General features: G+C 41.8%; 1 protein-coding gene across 5 annotated transcripts in view; it reads right to left on the reverse strand.

Moving 5' to 3' along the window:
* The window catches only part of tncb (tenascin Cb), a 104,973-nt gene that overhangs the window by 20,576 nt on the left and 66,862 nt on the right, over nt 1–17,535 (reverse strand). For all 5 annotated transcript variants that reach the window (XM_058069986.1, XM_058069984.1, XM_058069982.1 and 2 more), the window contains exons 4-11: nt 15,632–16,852; nt 15,144–15,407; nt 14,946–15,061; nt 13,466–13,619; nt 10,010–10,279; nt 8,333–8,518; nt 5,348–5,437; nt 2,829–3,092 (exon numbers count right to left, since the gene is read on the reverse strand). In XM_058069986.1, the coding sequence (XP_057925969.1) occupies nt 2,829–3,092; nt 5,348–5,437; nt 8,333–8,518; nt 10,010–10,279; nt 13,466–13,619; nt 14,946–15,061; nt 15,144–15,407; nt 15,632–16,852 (2,565 nt within the window). The remainder of the gene's footprint in view (nt 1–2,828; nt 3,093–5,347; nt 5,438–8,332; nt 8,519–10,009; nt 10,280–13,465; nt 13,620–14,945; nt 15,062–15,143; nt 15,408–15,631; nt 16,853–17,535) is intronic.

The following is a 17,535-nucleotide window of genomic DNA, read 5'->3' on the forward strand; positions in this document are numbered from 1 at the left end:
GACCAGAGACAACCAGAACTGTCCTACCTCGTCTTGGAGCATGAACTGATGTTTTTTGTGGGAACCTAGCTTATTTTGCAATTCACGAATTAACGATTTGCGACGACAATGGAACAGCAAAGTGCGTAGTCAGGTCACCACCCTGGCTGGCTGGAGAGATGTTCTCGTGTTGGGGAATGAAGATACTATATTTTACAGAACATGGTTCTTTGTTGGTACGAGAAAAAATACGTTAATACGTGAAGCTAGAACTATGACTTCTTACCTTCAACCGATAAGGAACTTAAATGCTCGGCACTTTTCTATCTTACTGTGACGGAGCTGCCAATCCTCCCTCACTGATCAGGTCTACGTATGCCCCACCTACACTGTCATGTTTCTATTTGTGTATATAGTTGGCTTTTGTTATTGACATATGAAGAGCTTGCAACCAAAAGGCGCTAAATCCATTTTGACTGATTTGGAGAAAATCAATGATTTTTAATTACGCACATATCAATCTATTTGGTCATCAAGTCTATATTGCAAATGAAAGAGATATCAATATAGGTCATAAAAATGCATGCTATAAAAATCCTGCACACACCATGTATTTTATATATTTTTTTTAATTTTTTTTCGGATTTAGCGCATTTTGGCTGAAATGATGGATTTAGCGCCTTTTGGCTGAAATAAATTTGAAGTCACCTTTAACTTCTTCAATGGCATTGTTGTAAAAGAACGTAAGGCGCTTTAATGTGCTATGCTAATAAATTAATTACAACACAGAAGCCATTCTCAACATACAATACAAAATAATTATTATTAATGAAATTAATAAAAATGTTATTAAAAGCAGTGCTCATATTTGACTGCACCATGAAAAAATGACAAAAATCATCTCATTCCAAACTCTTTACATTGTATGTTTTTTAGTACAAGTAAAATAATGTTTCTCATGAAAGTTGGAGGTGTCAAGGTAGAGACATGCCTTTTATGGCGTAAAAAAAACTTCCATGTTACAGAATACTGTAAAAACACAATTTGTGTTCTCCTGAATTGCATAACATACTGTAACTATCATACGTGTACTTCATGTACACAAACAAAACAGGATGCGCACTGATACTGGCTTTCTGTATGTGCAGTGCCAATTGTATTCTTCTCTCTGATTGGTCAGATTATCAATAGATGGGAAACTTGGGCCAATCAGAATAAAGAATAAAGAAAGGGATTTAGCGCCTTTTGGTTGAAATCTGAAATGTAAATAGCGCCTTTTGGTTGAAAGCATACATTTCATATCACTTTTTTTCATATTTTTTAAAATGATTTCAAGACCAAAATATGTGATTTGGATACACATGACAGAGGTCTATTAAACTCATGAAAAACATTCAACTTAGTGAAAATTGGATTTAGCGCCTTTTGGTTGCAAGCTCTTCATATATTCTGGTTAGTACTTTGATTATATTTGGTTGCCATTTAAGTTGTTTAATTGCCACTTGAGTTAGTTAGTTTTTCATTTAGAAGTCATTAGTTTTGTTCCTAATTTCTCACCAGTTTCTCCTTTTTTTTTTTTGAGGTGATTGGTCAGGGCACAAACATGGAGGCGCGCCCATGGGAGTGCAGGCCAGAGGCTGATCACCTTGATTGGACTCTCCCAAGTGACACCTGGAGGAGGGGGGATTAACTGGGTGGTAGTTTGGGAATCTAAGTTGTTATGTGTACTTGAGTGTTTAAATACATACAGGAAGTGACACTTCAGTGTGGGACTCTTGAAGGACTCGTAATATAAAAGAAGGGTGTTATGAATGTAAATAGGGTACCTTTTAGATGGATTGCCTCACCCTCTCATTGGGAACTATGGTTGGCCCTTCACAGGTAAAAGGGGGCTGGGTGAATTGGTTGTGGAGGCCATTGGTTTCCAACTCAAAGTCGTCCAATTACTGTACCAAAAATGAACCCGTGTGACCTTAAATCCAAGATAGCGTCATTATACCGTACCGTTACACCCCTCGTATGCAGATCCCCGAAGCACCCGACCAAACCTTGTCTCTTCCCCCGTAAAAAGCGTGTGCGGAGATGATAAAGGCTACAGACCAGCTCAGGCCGTGGATTAGAAGGCTGCTGATTTCCGAGCCGATATTTTAACAGGAGTCCCAGCATGTGGTCTTTTTTTATCTGATGCCGCCGCAGTTCATCGTGGTCAAATCGCACAAAACCAGAGGGGAGAAGGGCTCACGCCAACGATTACCACATGAATGAACGTTATTCAATGCATCCCCCACCGCCACCCTGCGCTATGTTTAGTGTGCAGTCCAAAAAAAAAAAAAAAGAAAGGACACATTTTTTAGAAGCTTCGAAAAGAATATAGAAGCTTACAAAAGAATAACTTTCTTCCTTTAGCATTTTGATTTTTGTACACAGATACTGGTCTTTCATTACTGAAAAGTAGACTTGGAATTGTGAAAAATAATACCACATGGACAACTTGAGACAAAAATTAATTTTAAAGCCCTTTACATTCCAAACAGCTCTATTTTGATCTAAAATTCCTAAAAATGACATCCATACCAAGGTAATTGTAAAACTGAGCTATTTGGAGTAGAGACATGGGTTGGGCCTACAGTTTTTGCAGAAACATTTAAAGGCCTTTAAAAGGTCTTTAAAATAACCAAAATAAATGTAGATATGTGGACTAAAAAACACAATGGTCCTATCGCTTAAGTCCTTACTTAATCCCATTTAAAATTCGACAACAATACTAGAAACATGGAGTGTTTTATAACCATATAAACCAAATTCCATATCTTGGACGGTTTAGTCATGGTTTGGATAATGAACGATACCTGTCGGTGCTGAGATGGTGGTGGGTGCACTGGTCCTCCGACCTCTCTCGGCGCTGATGCTGATGGTGTACAGCATCCCGGGTGTCAGTCCTCTGAGGGTATGAGATTCAGAGGCTCCTGCGAGCACCTCCTCCGCCCTTTGGCCATCGGCGGACACGTGGACAAGTCGGTAGGAGTCGAGCTTGGCCAGAGGACGCCTCCACTCCAAAATCATGGTCGTCTCGGTCACCTCTGCAACTGTTAGGTCTTTGGGTGCATCCAGGGCTGGAATAGACAAGGAAAGTTTTCCGATTGGGATTTGACAAAACTAAGCACAACTATAATACCAGTCATTTCTGGTGTAGAAGCTCCTACTTTTTTTCTTAAACTGTGAACCCTGCGACTGATACCAACCACGAGGTATCAGAGAATACCCCTTGGAAACCACAAGAGGTCTTACTCATTATACCACTCTGACTCACAGTGTCATTTTAGATATAAGGCTAAAATCATCACACAGCAACTTAACACTAACAAGGGTAGCTAAGAAATATACAAGTACTAATATGAGATTAAAATAAAAATACCTATTTTAACTCCCATAATGCATTATTCCCAGCACACCAGTTCACTGGCCAATGGCTGCTGGGCCCCCAGAGGGACCTTGTGAGGGATTATGGCAGGGATTATGGCAAATTATTAGATTTGCTTCACACCATGAACACCACTATAGAAATGCTGTTTTTTTGCTTGTTTCTTAAACTATTATTTCATTAGAATTTGAAAATGTATCAATGGCTGAAACTTTTTAATACGTTAGACGTGACTTGCATAATCATTTTCATTTTTCATATCGGTAACGTTTGATAGCAAATGCTAACTGGACGTAATGTGTGTCTAATGAACGCTATGTCGATATTTTGACTGACGGTTCTCAGGTTATGTACACAATTATTGAGGAATTATGTGTAATTATGTTTATTGTCATATTGAATTGAATTGTTTATTATTCGTGAATGATGTATTCACTTGCGTTACCTGTTTTAAATTTTGAAACTGTGATTGTGACATATTAGATGATATTAGCTATACCTTTATTCGTCCTTAAGTGGGGAAATTTAATCAATAGTATTTAGTATAGTAGTTTAAAACAGTACCGGTTAAATGTTAGACGTACTAAACGATAGATCATGTTGAGTTATAACTCGAATGATGAATGCACAATGTACAGCACTGCAATATATTGATATAATCTCTCCCGGATTATGGTATATTGCAGTAGTTTTTACAGCTTTCATTCATTTCATTTGCTTTCATTGCAAATAACGACACAAGTCGTCGCTGGCCGCTTGATAATTTGTACCAGGTCACGGTCATTTGTTTTGGACATGCTTATTCACACGTTAAATTACATGACATCGTCATTACTGCCGCACAATTCATATTCTACAATCTTGGGCTCAGCTCTTTGGTCTTGCCCAGGGGTGGGCAAACTACGGCCCGGGGGCCACATCCGGCCCGCCAAGTGTTTGAATACGGCCCGCCCAATCTTTCCAAAGTATTTCATTTAAACTCAACATACAACCTGGCATCATGGCCTGAGCCAACCTTTTGATGGTTTTATCAATTTCGTTGTTTGACATGGTCTGTTGTTTACAAAGTGCTCCTGAAAAAAGAGACACAAGCACATAATAATAATAAAAATTACAATAATAATTATTATATTATTATTATAACTATTATGATTATTATATTTATTATATTAATTCTAATTATTATATTAATTATATATAATAATATTGTTATATTTGCATATTTTACGTAATAATAATAAAAATTACAATAATAATTATTATATTATTATTATAACTATTATGATTATTATATTTATTATATTAATTCTAATTATTATATTAAGTATATATAATAATATTGTTATATTTGCATATTTTACGTAATAATAATAAAAATTACAATAATAATTATTATATTATTATTATAACTATTATGATTATTATATTTATTATATTAATGCTAATTATTATATTAATTATATATAATAATATTGTTATATTTGCATATTTTACGTAATAATAATATAATATTTATTATTTTACAGATACAATAATACCAGGTGGACTGTTACGTGTAAAATATATAGTCTGCTGCCCCCCCCCCCCCCCCCCCCCCCCCCGCAAATTTTGTTAAATTTTGACCATGACAGGTGTATTTTATCCACAAGAGTATTTTCCAGCACAGGACTAATATAAAAACCTCCATTCATTTTCTATGCCACTGATCCTCACTGGGGTTATGGGTATGCTGGAGCCTATCCCAGCCAATCACAGGCCACGTATATATTTCTGGAATGTGGGAGGAAGCCGTAGCACCCATAGAGAGATCCACACAGATTTGAACTCAGGTCTCTGGGACTCACTGTGTGGCCAACCACTCGACCGCCGTGCAGCCGAATTCATTTTTTTCAGTTCCATTTTTTTTTTTTTTTTTACATTCTTACATTCATAATGACGTCTTCTTACCAGTCACGGCATTGGTGGTCGCCGGCAGACTCTCCCGTTCGCCTTTCACCGCCGTCACTCCCATGCCGTACTCGGTCCCAGGTCTAAGACCTAGTAAGTACACGCAACACAAACAAAACGAGTGACGGCCAGAAATCGCAAATTCCAATATCTGTCAGCGCATGAAAGGCCGTTGTGTGTTGCCAAGCGGCCAGCTGTTTCTTCTAATGGCTCCAAAGACAAAAAGACTTTCATGTGTCGGAGCGACACAATAGCTTGCAGCCAAATTGCATTTCATGGTAAAGCGGCTAAAGCGGCTAAAGCGGCTAAAGCGGCTAAAGCGGCGGTGGCTACATGGCTGGTGTATTTGCATTGATAGATGTATAGGGCCCTTGTGTTGCAGTAGAAACGCTACTCCCGACGATAGCGCAGGCTTCCGAAGCCCTTTGGTCTCACAATTAAGTCCTCTCCCATCCTGATCGCCTCTAATTCCTTTATGAGCTCCCTCAGAGGTCATCACACGCAGGCTCCTGCAGCATGAAATTACACCTAATGCCCAGGAAACTCATTATCAATAAAATCACGAGCGTGAAGGCAATTACAGATAATAACTGTGTGAAAGCACTACTTGAGGAGGACATCTGCTGAATGGACACACTGCTTCATTTCCATGGGATGGGCCTCCCAAGGACAAAGAACCGGGCCAGACAAAGACACTATTAAAGTGTTTTGGAAGTTTTTTTCTCCCTCTCTCTCTCATTGTGTCTAATCTCGAAACAAAATGTTGCTTTACAACGTCAGCGGCATTGATAGATGAAAACACGTCTGCTGCCGCTGCTCGAGTGAGATCTCAAACGGGAATAAGCTGCGGCGCGATTCCATTGAAAGAGCAAATTCCAAATCCCCTTGGGTGGTTTTCCCATAAACTTGTAGATGAGCAAACATTTGACGCTACACAAAAAAAAAGCCGAGCCATTGTAGAAATGAGCTGGCTGAACATAACACCGTCCATTTAACAAGAAGTACCACACACGCTTGTCCAGGAGTAGACGCTATAAAACTTCCTTTTTCCCGCGGGGAATTCACACTTGTGTCTCGGATACAAACAAGGAATATATATAAATATTCCTGCAGTAATTAACCCATAAAAAACATGAAATGAAGTGAAATGATGAGAGGGTGCGCCACAGACGTCCAGGAACTCATTTATACTGAATTTGACCGACATATCCAATTGCTGAATTTTTCACAACTATTTTCAAATATACGGAATATACGCTATATATGGTACAGTAAACCTGGGATATATCCCATAGATCCGATATATGCAATGAATTTTTATTGGAAATGCATTACAGAAAAATCGGTTCTTTTTTATCTGTCTGTTGTGAGCGAATTTCCGATATATCCGAGGTTTACTGTATATGCCAAAAAAAACTGCTACTGCTAAACTGCTATAAAATTATACAGTAAACCTGGGATATATCGGATTCAATTGTTCCCACTGGTTTTGTCCGATATAAGCGAAATCCGTTATATGCGTATACCGGAAAATGTCCGTTTTACGCATATATGGGATTTATATCCGGTATATGCGTAAATGGGATTTTATCCGTTATAAAAAGGCACTTCCTTGACTATGTTTCCAATGTACCTGGACGCGCAGGCAACGCTGCAAACGCTGCAAATGACGTCGTATAGCGGCCTGTCACCATTCGGCGAATCGGAGCGCCACGATGCGGCCATCCGATATATGCCAGGGAAATTTCATGGAAATGCATTGGAACGGGACTGGAGATTTTGTCCGAAATAGGCGAAATCCGTTATAAAAAATCCGATATATGCAATGAATTTTTATTGGAAATGCATTACAGAAAAATCGGTTCTTTTTTATCTGTCCGTTGTGAGCGAATTTCCGATATATCCGAGTCCGATATATCCGAGGTTTACTGTATATGCCAAAAAAAACTGCTACTGCTAAACTGCTATAAAATTATACAGTAAACCTGGGATATATCGGATTCAATTGTTCCCACTGGTTTTGTCCGATATAAGCGAAATCCGTTATATGCGTATACCGGAAAATGTCCGTTTTACGCATATATGGGATTTATATCCGGTATATGCGTAAATGGGATTTTATCCGTTATAAAAAGGCACTTCCTTGACTATGTTTCCAATGTACCTGGACGCGCAGGCAACGCTGCAAACGCTGCAAATGACGTCGTATAGCGGCCTGTCACGATTCGGGCGAATCGGAGCGCCACGATGCGGCCATCCGATATATGCGAGGGAAATTTCATGGAAATGCATTGGAACGGGACTGGAGATTTTGTCCGAAATAGGCGAAATCCGTTATAAAAAATCCGATATATGCAATGAATTTTTATTGGAAATGCATTACAGAAAAATCGGTTCTTTTTTATCTGTCCGTTGTGAGCGAATTTCCGATATATCCGAGTCCGATATATCCGAGGTTTACTGTATATACGGTAATACTGAAACACTGAAGCAGAACAGTAATATCCTAGAAATGTGTCTCAACCTGTGGATCTAAGGAATGAACCAGCAACCGCCAGGCTTTACGACCTGAGCCCCTCCAGCGTGTACACAATAAGGACAACGTTACATTTAATGTTAAAGTTTTTGGGGGAATTTTGCCCATCATTCCCAATCATTAGGTGAAACTTAAACACATATTTCTTTCTCTTTTCTGTGTATTATAACGCCAGAAAAGCAGTTAATATAAGCTGGCTAACAAGGCACGTCATTGGCACACAAAGCCCTCTAAAAAAAAACATTTTATTGTTTAATGTACATGCCATGATCATGCAAGAACTTGATAATATGTAATACTGCCTAGCCGGGAAGAACCTCCGGGCCTGACCGAGGACACGCTGGAGGGAGATATGATATGATATGTTATGATATGATATGCTGCTGACTGCTTCCCACAAATCAAACATTATGGACGGTGTGTGAGACAGTGAGAGGCAGGTTGGGTACCAGTGATCTTGGCCTGGGTGGAGTCTTTGGCCCCGGCAGGGAACAGCAGTTCTCGATGCTCCCCTCCAGACAGAGGTCCATACTTAATACGGTAGTTCTCCACCTGAGCTTGGCTGTTTTTCCACTCCAGAGTGATGCTCTCGTCGGTCAGCTCCACCGGCTGCAGGTCTCTGGGAGCATCCAGGTCTGAGACGCACACACAGTGTGAGGTTAGGTGAACGGTGAACGGGAAAATAAAGACCATCAACAATATTGTAGACCTCCACAAGACTGGAATGGACTACAAGACCATCAACAATATTGTAGACCTCCACAAGACTGGAATGGACTACAAGACCATCAACAATATTGTAGACCTCCAACTTAATGGACGATAAGATCATCAACAATATTGTAGACCTGCATGAACCATAAACAAGATTTGAGACCTCCACAAGACTGGAATGGACTACAAGACCTTCAACAATATTATAGACCTCCACAAGACTGGAATGGACTACAAGACCATCAACAATATTGTAGACCTCCACAAGACTAGAATGGACTACAAGACCATCAACAATATTGTAGACCTCCAACTCAATGGACTATAAGATCATCAACAATATTGTAGACCTGCGTAAACCATAAACAAGATTTGAGACCTCCACAAGACTGGAATGGACAACAGGCCCGTCAACAATATTATAGACCTCCACAAGACTAGAATGGACAACAAGACCATCAACAATATTGCAGACCTCCACAAGACTGGAATGGACTACAAGACCATGAACAATATTGTAGACCTGCACAAGACTGGAATGGACAACAAGACCATCAACAATATTGTAGACCTCCACAAGACTGGAATGGACTACAAGACCATCAACAATATTGTAGACCCACAACTCAATGGACGATAAGATCATCAACAATATTGTAGACCTGCATAAACCATAAACAAGATTTGAGACCTCCACAAGACTGGAATGGACTACAAGACCGTCAACAATATTGTAGACCTCCACAAGACTGGAATGGACTACAAGACCATCAACAATATTGTAGACCTCCACAAGACTGGAATGGACTACAAGACCGTCAACAATATTGTAGACCTCCACAAGACTGGAATGGACTACAAGACCATCAACAATATTGTAGACCTCCACAAGACTGGAATGGACTACAAGACCATCAACAATATTGTAGACCTAAATAAGACTGGAATGTACTCCACAACCATCAACAAGATGTTAGACCTGCACAAGAATGAACTACGAGACCACCAACAAAATTGTAGACCTGCACTCGACCGCAATGTACTATAAGACCATCAACAAAATCGTAGACCTGTAGACCTGCACAGGATGTGACTGGACTACAAGACCATAAACAAGATTGGAGACCTACAGTTAATCCCCCCTGGCACTGGAGCTCCATGCCAGATTTCATCTGGTGGGGTTAGGATTGTGAGATTGTGAGAAAGGTGAGGAGCTTCTTGATGATGTCAAGAGAGTTGGGAGCACAGTCAGCAAGAAAAGCCTGAACAAGACGCTGGATTGAGATCATACATTGAGATCATCCCCAATGACGAAAAATCCCTCGTTTATAATATGAACAAAGAATTGATTTACAATATATTAAATAGTCAGATTCATTTTCACTCTAAAATTCAATCTGCAAGCTCCTTACCTGTGAGCAATGACTCGTAGACGGGAACGCTGGTCCGGTCCCCCCTGTGGGCTGTCAGAGACACCTCATACCGAGTGTCTGGGGTGAGGCCTCCAAGGTGGTATTGCGTGTCGGCGTAGGAAAGCTCTACCGCCCTGCGATCAGCAGCGTTGGAGGCGGGCCCATAAGATATGCTAAGTCCATCCACGTGGGCCACAGGGTGGAACCAGGTCACCAGGGCTGTTGTGTCCGTTACGTCACGTATGTTCACTTGGCTGGGGGCGTCAATTCCTATGGGAGGGAGGTATAAATAAATGAAGCTGCAGAATCAGAACATATCTTGAGATTTATTGTAATAAAAGAAACTTGGACACCATCAAGTGGCCATTGAGATCCCTAGAAATTACCATGATCGTTTTTTTTTTACTTCTACAGTAAACCTGGGATATATCGGATTCAATTGTTCCCACTGGTTTTGTCCGATATAAGCGAAATCCGTTATATGCGTATACCGGAAAATGTCCGTTTTACGCATATATGGGATTTATATCCGGTATATGCGTAAATGGGATTTTATCCGTTATAAAAAGGCACTTCCTTGACTATGTTTCCAATGTACCTGGACGCGCAGGCAACGCTGCAAACGCTGCAAATGACGTCGTATAGCGGCCTGTCACCATTCGGCGAATCGGAGCGCCACGATGCGGCCATCCGATATATGCCAGGGAAATTTCATGGAAATGCATTGGAACGGGACTGGAGATTTTGTCCGAAATAGGCGAAATCCGTTATAAAAAATCCGATATATGCAATGAATTTTTATTGGAAATGCATTACAGAAAAATCGGTTCTTTTTTATCTGTCCGTTGTGAGCGAATTTCCGATATATCCGAGTCCGATATATCCCAGGTTTACTGTATATGCCAAAAAAAACTGCTACTGCTAAACTGCTATAAAAGTATACAGTAAACCTGGGATATATCGGATTCAATTGTTCCCACTGGTTTTGTCCGATATAAGCGAAATCCGTTATATGCGTATACCGGAAAATGTCCGTTTTAAGCATATATGGGATTTATATCCGGTATATGCGTAAATGGGATTTTATCCGTTATAAAAAGGCACTTCCTTGACTATGTTTCCAATGTACCTGGACTGGGCAATGAAAAGAGACGTAAGGTAATGAGAATTGAACTTTATTGGACTCTGAGCATAACAAATTGTTAATTAATCTAGGCCCTGTTACGGCCGTTAGGCCTACGTTATTTCCAATAGTGAGGTTAAGATCTCATTCACTGCTGTGCTAGTATTATTGACGTCACTCACTTTTATATTTGTCCTAAATCTGGAGCCAGGAGAAAGACAATAGCCAGTGACATCAACAAGATTAGCATAACGATGCGGCCATCCGATATATGCCAGGGAAATTTCATGGAAATGCATTGGAACGGGACTGGAGATTTTGTCCGAAATAGGCGAAATCCGTTATAAAAAATCCGTTATATGCAATGAATTTTTATTGGAAATGCATTACAGAAAAATCGGTTCTTTTTTATCTGTCCGTTGTGAGCGAATTTCCGATATATCCGAGGTTTACTGTATATTTATTTGATTTTTATTGCAGCAACTGAATTGCCTTTTTGGAAAAATATGCACAAAATCTCAGCAAATCATGTATTATATTGAAAATGCATTCAGCAAACACAACACAACAACCTTGACTTGTTGAAGTTGATCCTTCTTTACAAAAAGTAGTTCATCCTTTGATGACGGCAGAACTAAGCACTAGTGAGTAATGGTGAGGTTCGATCTGATTTTCAACAAAATAACAAAAATGGACAGATGGGTAGATATTATACTGTAATTGGTTTATTGAAAATACTAAACAAAATCCCCTTAACACCACTGAAACGGAAGATGTGACAAAAAATTCGCTCACAACGGACAGATAAAAAAGAACCGATTTTTCTGTAATGCATTTCCAATAAAAATTCATTGCATATATCGGATTTTTTTTATAACGGATTTCGCCTATTTCGGACAAAATCTCCAGTCCCGTTCCAATGCATTTCCATGAAATTTCCCTGGCATATATCGGATGGCCGCATCGTGGCGCTCCCGATTCGCCGAATGGTGACAGGCCGCTATACGACGTCATTTGCAGCGTTTGCAGCGTTGCCTGCGCGTCCAGGTACATTGGAAACATAGTCAAGGAAGTGCCTTTTTATAACGGATAAAATCCCATTTACGCATATACCGGATATAAATCCCATATATGCGTAAAACGGACATTTTCCGGTATACGCATATAACGGATTTCGCTTATATCGGACAAAACCAGTGGGAACAATTGAATCCGATATATCCCAGGTTTACTGTACTAACCTCAAACTCCTAGTTGGATTTTTTTCTATCTCAAAGGAAATTGATTTGCAGTCAGGAATCGAATATGAGCCGACCGATTTCTGGGAGATTTGGACCAGTTAATGTCCTACTGACGACTGTGGTTAATTTGATCTGTAGAATATGATGCAGGCCTATAAAAAAAAAAAAAAAACGAACTGTGGCAACAAAAGTACCCTCTGCCACACTTTGAACACCCCAGGCTTAACCGCTGTACGTGACATTACAGATTCAGTCGGATATACACGACAGTAAAACCCTTCCATAGACCAGAAACTCATACGTTCGTTTCAGCAATGAAAGTGCTGCAATATACTGTATGACAATATTTGATGTATTTATGAGGTCATTCAGACCATTTACAGATCAAAACCCCATGAAGGACACCATTTCACCCCCAAGCTTCAATGAATTCGTCACACGCAAGCGACTTTAGGGAAGACGTCCCTCTGTGCAGGACTGATAATCCCCGTTTGCGCTAAGCAGAGATTTCTCTGGAGGAGGCCGCCAATGTGTCTTCTGGATATCACCAGACTATTCTCTCAGCCGGGGGGGGGGGGGGGGGGGGGGGGGGTGAAGCCATCCCTTGGAGCCTGACTGATAGACTGACTGGTACTTTCGTAGAGGGTCTCACTTTAGACATTTAGCTTTCATCATACTAAGAGTGTCTAAGTGACGCACAGAACCTTTAACTTCCTAATCTGAGTTGTGCTGATGCACCAGCATATGTTCATCCATCTTCTTCCGTTTATTCAAGGTCAGGTCGAGGGGGCAGAAGAAGCCCAGGATTCCCTCACCAAGGAGAGAAAATGGTCCTAAATCTGGACAATGGCGGCCATTGCCAAGCTAGAAGACCCATCCACAACCTATTTTTCTGTGTCTTCACCGCAGATTCTAGGTTACACAGCCTCTCGTCGCAGCTCTTTGGTCTTGCCCAATTAATCAAAGCGAGCGTTGACTAAAATAAATACTGGTATGTGTGTGGGTCAGAACGTTTGTTGGTTGGTAAAGAGCAAATAGTTGTTTCGCTAAATGGTGTTTTTACACAAATGGACAAAGAATGTTCACACTCACTTGTGACAACACTCTTGGAGGCAGGAGGTCCACGCGTCTTGTTCTTCACTACCTCCAGTTTGACTTCGTACTCTTGGCCGGGCCCCAGGCCAGACTGTTCAAACGTGGTGTCTGGACGGCCGAGGGAGTTTAGAATCTCACCATCCTCCTCTTTCTGGTGGCGCCAAAAAACTCTTGTTATTAAATGTTTAAAGACAGTTGGCCATATAATGTTGGGTAATAGGGGACTGGGGAAATCAAGCATTTTGGAATATGAAATAGCAAACTTTTATTTTGTATTGTTTCTCTCCAATCGGTCATTTTTGTGCTCGCTCTACCTTCCCAAACAATGGTGGTGCTCAAAGGCACATAATATGCCAGATTGTTTCTCTTCCAGTAACTATTATGGTCTAGTGCAGGGGTCTCAAACTCAATTTACTTGGGGGCCACTGGGGCTAGGGTCTGGGTGAGACTGGGCCGCATCAGGTTTTCCAAAAAAAAACAAAAAAAAAACGCATTTATTAAAAACAGAAAAATGAATAAACTTTGCTTTGGTTCCAATTTTCTACAAGAAAAGCTCTGATAAAACATTCCACTGTTCTCAAATATCTTAATTTTTATTTTTCTACACAAAATAAGATGAAAAATAAATAAACAAATCAAGAATAAAGAAAATCAATCAATCAGTAATAAATAAATAAATATAATAATAATAATAATAAAACGACAAATAATAAAAAGTTAAGAAATCACATATAGTTGGTGGGTAGACAAATGATTTTTTTCATATTAAAATGAACAAAGCATTATTAGAGCCCTGTAGACATGACAAAACACGACTATAGTCACATTTATACTCTTTTTATTTACAACATATTGCGCAACTGCAGGGTCTTGAGACACATGCTAACTCGCAAACTAGAGAGCTAGCCACCTAAACGGTAGCCTTCGAGTTATTTCCTTTCAACTTAAATAGCCCAAAACTTACCACTTCCACACGGATAGGGAGGATAACTATTAACAGTTATTTAACCTTTAACATGAACATGAATCAAACGTAATCATTTTTTCTGGGTACATGATACCATACAGCATCCATATCAAACTTGTGCTTAAACTTTCATATCAAGGCGGGGGCCTCAAACTAGTGTCCTGCGGGCCACATTTGGCCCGCGGGCTGCATGTTTGAGACCCCTGGTCTAGTGTTTTGGTAACTTTAATTTAACCTTAATTTCTAGTTATTTCCTGGCGTTTTCTTGTATTTTTTTCTTCCCATACACTTTGTGTACCTTACTTTTGTGATATTGCCTGCACTCCATGTATACGTTGTTCATTATAAACTGTATTTTGCCAATTCTTCATCTGTCTCTGCATTTACGTAGCCCAATCCTACACCAAACATTAAACATTTCAAACATAACAGATTCAATTTAGAAGTGGACTGTTCCAAAAAATATACAAGTGGGATATACTAATTTATGAAACTATTGTCAACACTTACAGTATTTCTAAAGATGAGATTCCAGCCATCAAAGGGGATGTCCAGAGGGTCCCACTGTACCTCCACAGATGTCTCCCTCACTGCCTTGAACTTCAGTCCTTCAGGCTCAGGAAGATCTGAGGTGATGAGAAACAACCATCTTACAACAACGCACATCACTCGGTGGCCATTAGAGCACAGGAAGTGGAACTCTCATACGTGTTGCCACCCTCGCGCTAACAGGAATGCTTCTCTTGTCGTTGAGGATAGCATAAACGTTGATCAAGTACTCGATGCCAGGCTCCAACTCCCGAATCGTGGCCTTCTTCTGGTCCCCGGGTACCCGCTCCTCCAGTTCCAGACCTCCAGGCGCCGTGGGAATGTAGCTGATGAGGTACTCCGTCACAAGCATCTCATTCTGCCAAGACAGGTCCACTGTCTCAGGGGTGACTTCTTCTACTGTTAGGTCCTTTGGAGGTGAAACTGTTGACAGAGGTAGAAGGTCAGTGCTAAACACAGCAAGGATGAAGGTCGTTTTAAGGTCAAAAATGTTTTTAATTCTTTCTTGGGTATTATGTCCTGGGATAAGAGCCCGCTCCAAGATGAGGACCGTTCCTACGTTCCTACCCTCAGCTATGGTTATGATCCTTAGGTAGTGATGAAAAGGACAAGATGGCGAGTAAAGGTTCAGCGAGATGTCAGCTTACCCCGGGAGCAGTCTTCACCAACGAAACCCTCATCGCAGACACACATCCCGTTTTCACAGCGTCCCTGGTCCTGGCAGTCCCCCGGGCAGGTCAGGATGGAGCAGTCTGGTCCGGTGAAGCCCTCGTAGCACACGCAGCTGCCATCATTGCAGTAACCTCGGTCCAGACAGTTCTTAGGACACGTCTTCTCACTGCAGTCTTCGCCAGCGAAACCCTTGTGGCAAACACACCGGCCGTCCACGCAGTGACCCCGTCCCAGGCAGTCATTGGGGCACGTCAGCTCGCCACAGTCTTTACCCGTGAAGCCAACAAAGCACACGCACGCGCCGTCCACGCACTCGCCACGTTCCATGCAGTCTTTAGGACAGGTCCTGACGCCGCAGTCGTCGCCGGTGAAGCCTTTATCGCATCGGCACTGGCCGTCGACGCAGGGTCCGCGATCTAAGCAGTTGTTGGGGCAGGACCGCTCGCTGCAGTCCTCACCTTGGTATCCTTCCTCACACACGCATTCTCCGTTGATGCACTGGCCTTTGTCGCTGCAGTTTTCAGGGCACGACAGGACGGAGCAGTCCTCGCCCTCGAACCCTGGGTCACAGATACACTTCCCGTTGAAGCAATGGCCGCGCTCGTTGCAGTTCTGGGGACAGGTGAGCTTGGAGCAATCCTCGCCGCTGTAGCCAGTCTGGCAGACACAGAGTCCGTTCACGCACACGCCGGCGTTGTTGCAGTTTCCGGGACAGGTGAGCTCGCCGCAGTCTTCGCCGCTGAAGCCGTCATCGCAGAAGCATGTGCCGTTAACGCAGCGCCCCCGGTCGTAGCAGTCGTTGGGACAGATGAGCTCCGAGCAGTCAAAGCCCGTCCACGGCTCGTCGCAGACGCACTCCTCGTCGATACAACGCCCGCGACTGAGACAGTTGTTGAGGCAGTTGGTTTGAGAGCAGTCCTCCCCGGCGAAGCCGTCCTCGCACACGCAGGACCCGTCAACGCAATGGCCGTAGTCGCCGCAGTCCATCAGGCACAGCTCGGCGCTGCAGTCGTCGCCACCGAAGCCCTCGAAGCATTGGCATTTTCCATCCACGCAGCGGCCTTGGTCCTGGCACTCGCTGGGGCACTCGGGGTCCGTGCAGTTGGGGCCTTTCCACCCCGGCTCGCATACGCAGCTGCAAGTGTCGGCACTCCAGTTCCCACGGCCGTTACAGTAGGGCTTGGTGGCCACTTCCCCTGGAAGATGGATGGAAGGAATAGGAAGCGTTCAAACTATTCAGAAACAGAAAGTACCGGTACTACAGTTGTACACACATCCTAAGAAGCCAACACTTTAAATCAGGGGTCTCAAACACGCGGTACTACTTTGAGGCCCCCGCCTTGATATGAAAGTTTAATGTTAGTGCGGCCCGTGCAAGTTTGATATGGATGCTGTATGGTATCATGTACCCAGAAAAAATTATTACGTATGATTCATGTTCATGTTAAAGGTTAAATAACTGTTAATAGTTATCCTCCCTATCCGTGTGGAAGTGGTAAGTTTTTGGCTATTTAAGTTGAAAGGAAATAACTGAAGGCTAGCGTTTAGGTGGCTAGCTCTCTAGTTTGCGAGTTAGCATGTGTCTCAAGACCCTGCAGTTGCGCAATATGTTGTAAATAAAAAGAGTATAAATGTGACTATAGTCGTGTTTTGTCATGTCTACAGGGCTCTAATAATGCTTTGTTCATTTTAATATGAAAAAAATCATTTGTCTACCCACCAACTATATGTGCTTTCTTAACTTTTTATTATTTGCGGTTTTATTATTATTATTATTATTATTATTATTATTCATTCATTCATTTTCTACCGCTTTTCCTCACGAGGGTCGCGGGGGGTGCTGGAGCCTATCCCAGCTGTCTTCGGGCGAGAGGCGGGG

Source organism: Doryrhamphus excisus, chromosome 4 (genome assembly GCF_030265055.1).
Source record: "Doryrhamphus excisus isolate RoL2022-K1 chromosome 4, RoL_Dexc_1.0, whole genome shotgun sequence".
Taxonomy (NCBI): domain Eukaryota; kingdom Metazoa; phylum Chordata; class Actinopteri; order Syngnathiformes; family Syngnathidae; genus Doryrhamphus; species Doryrhamphus excisus.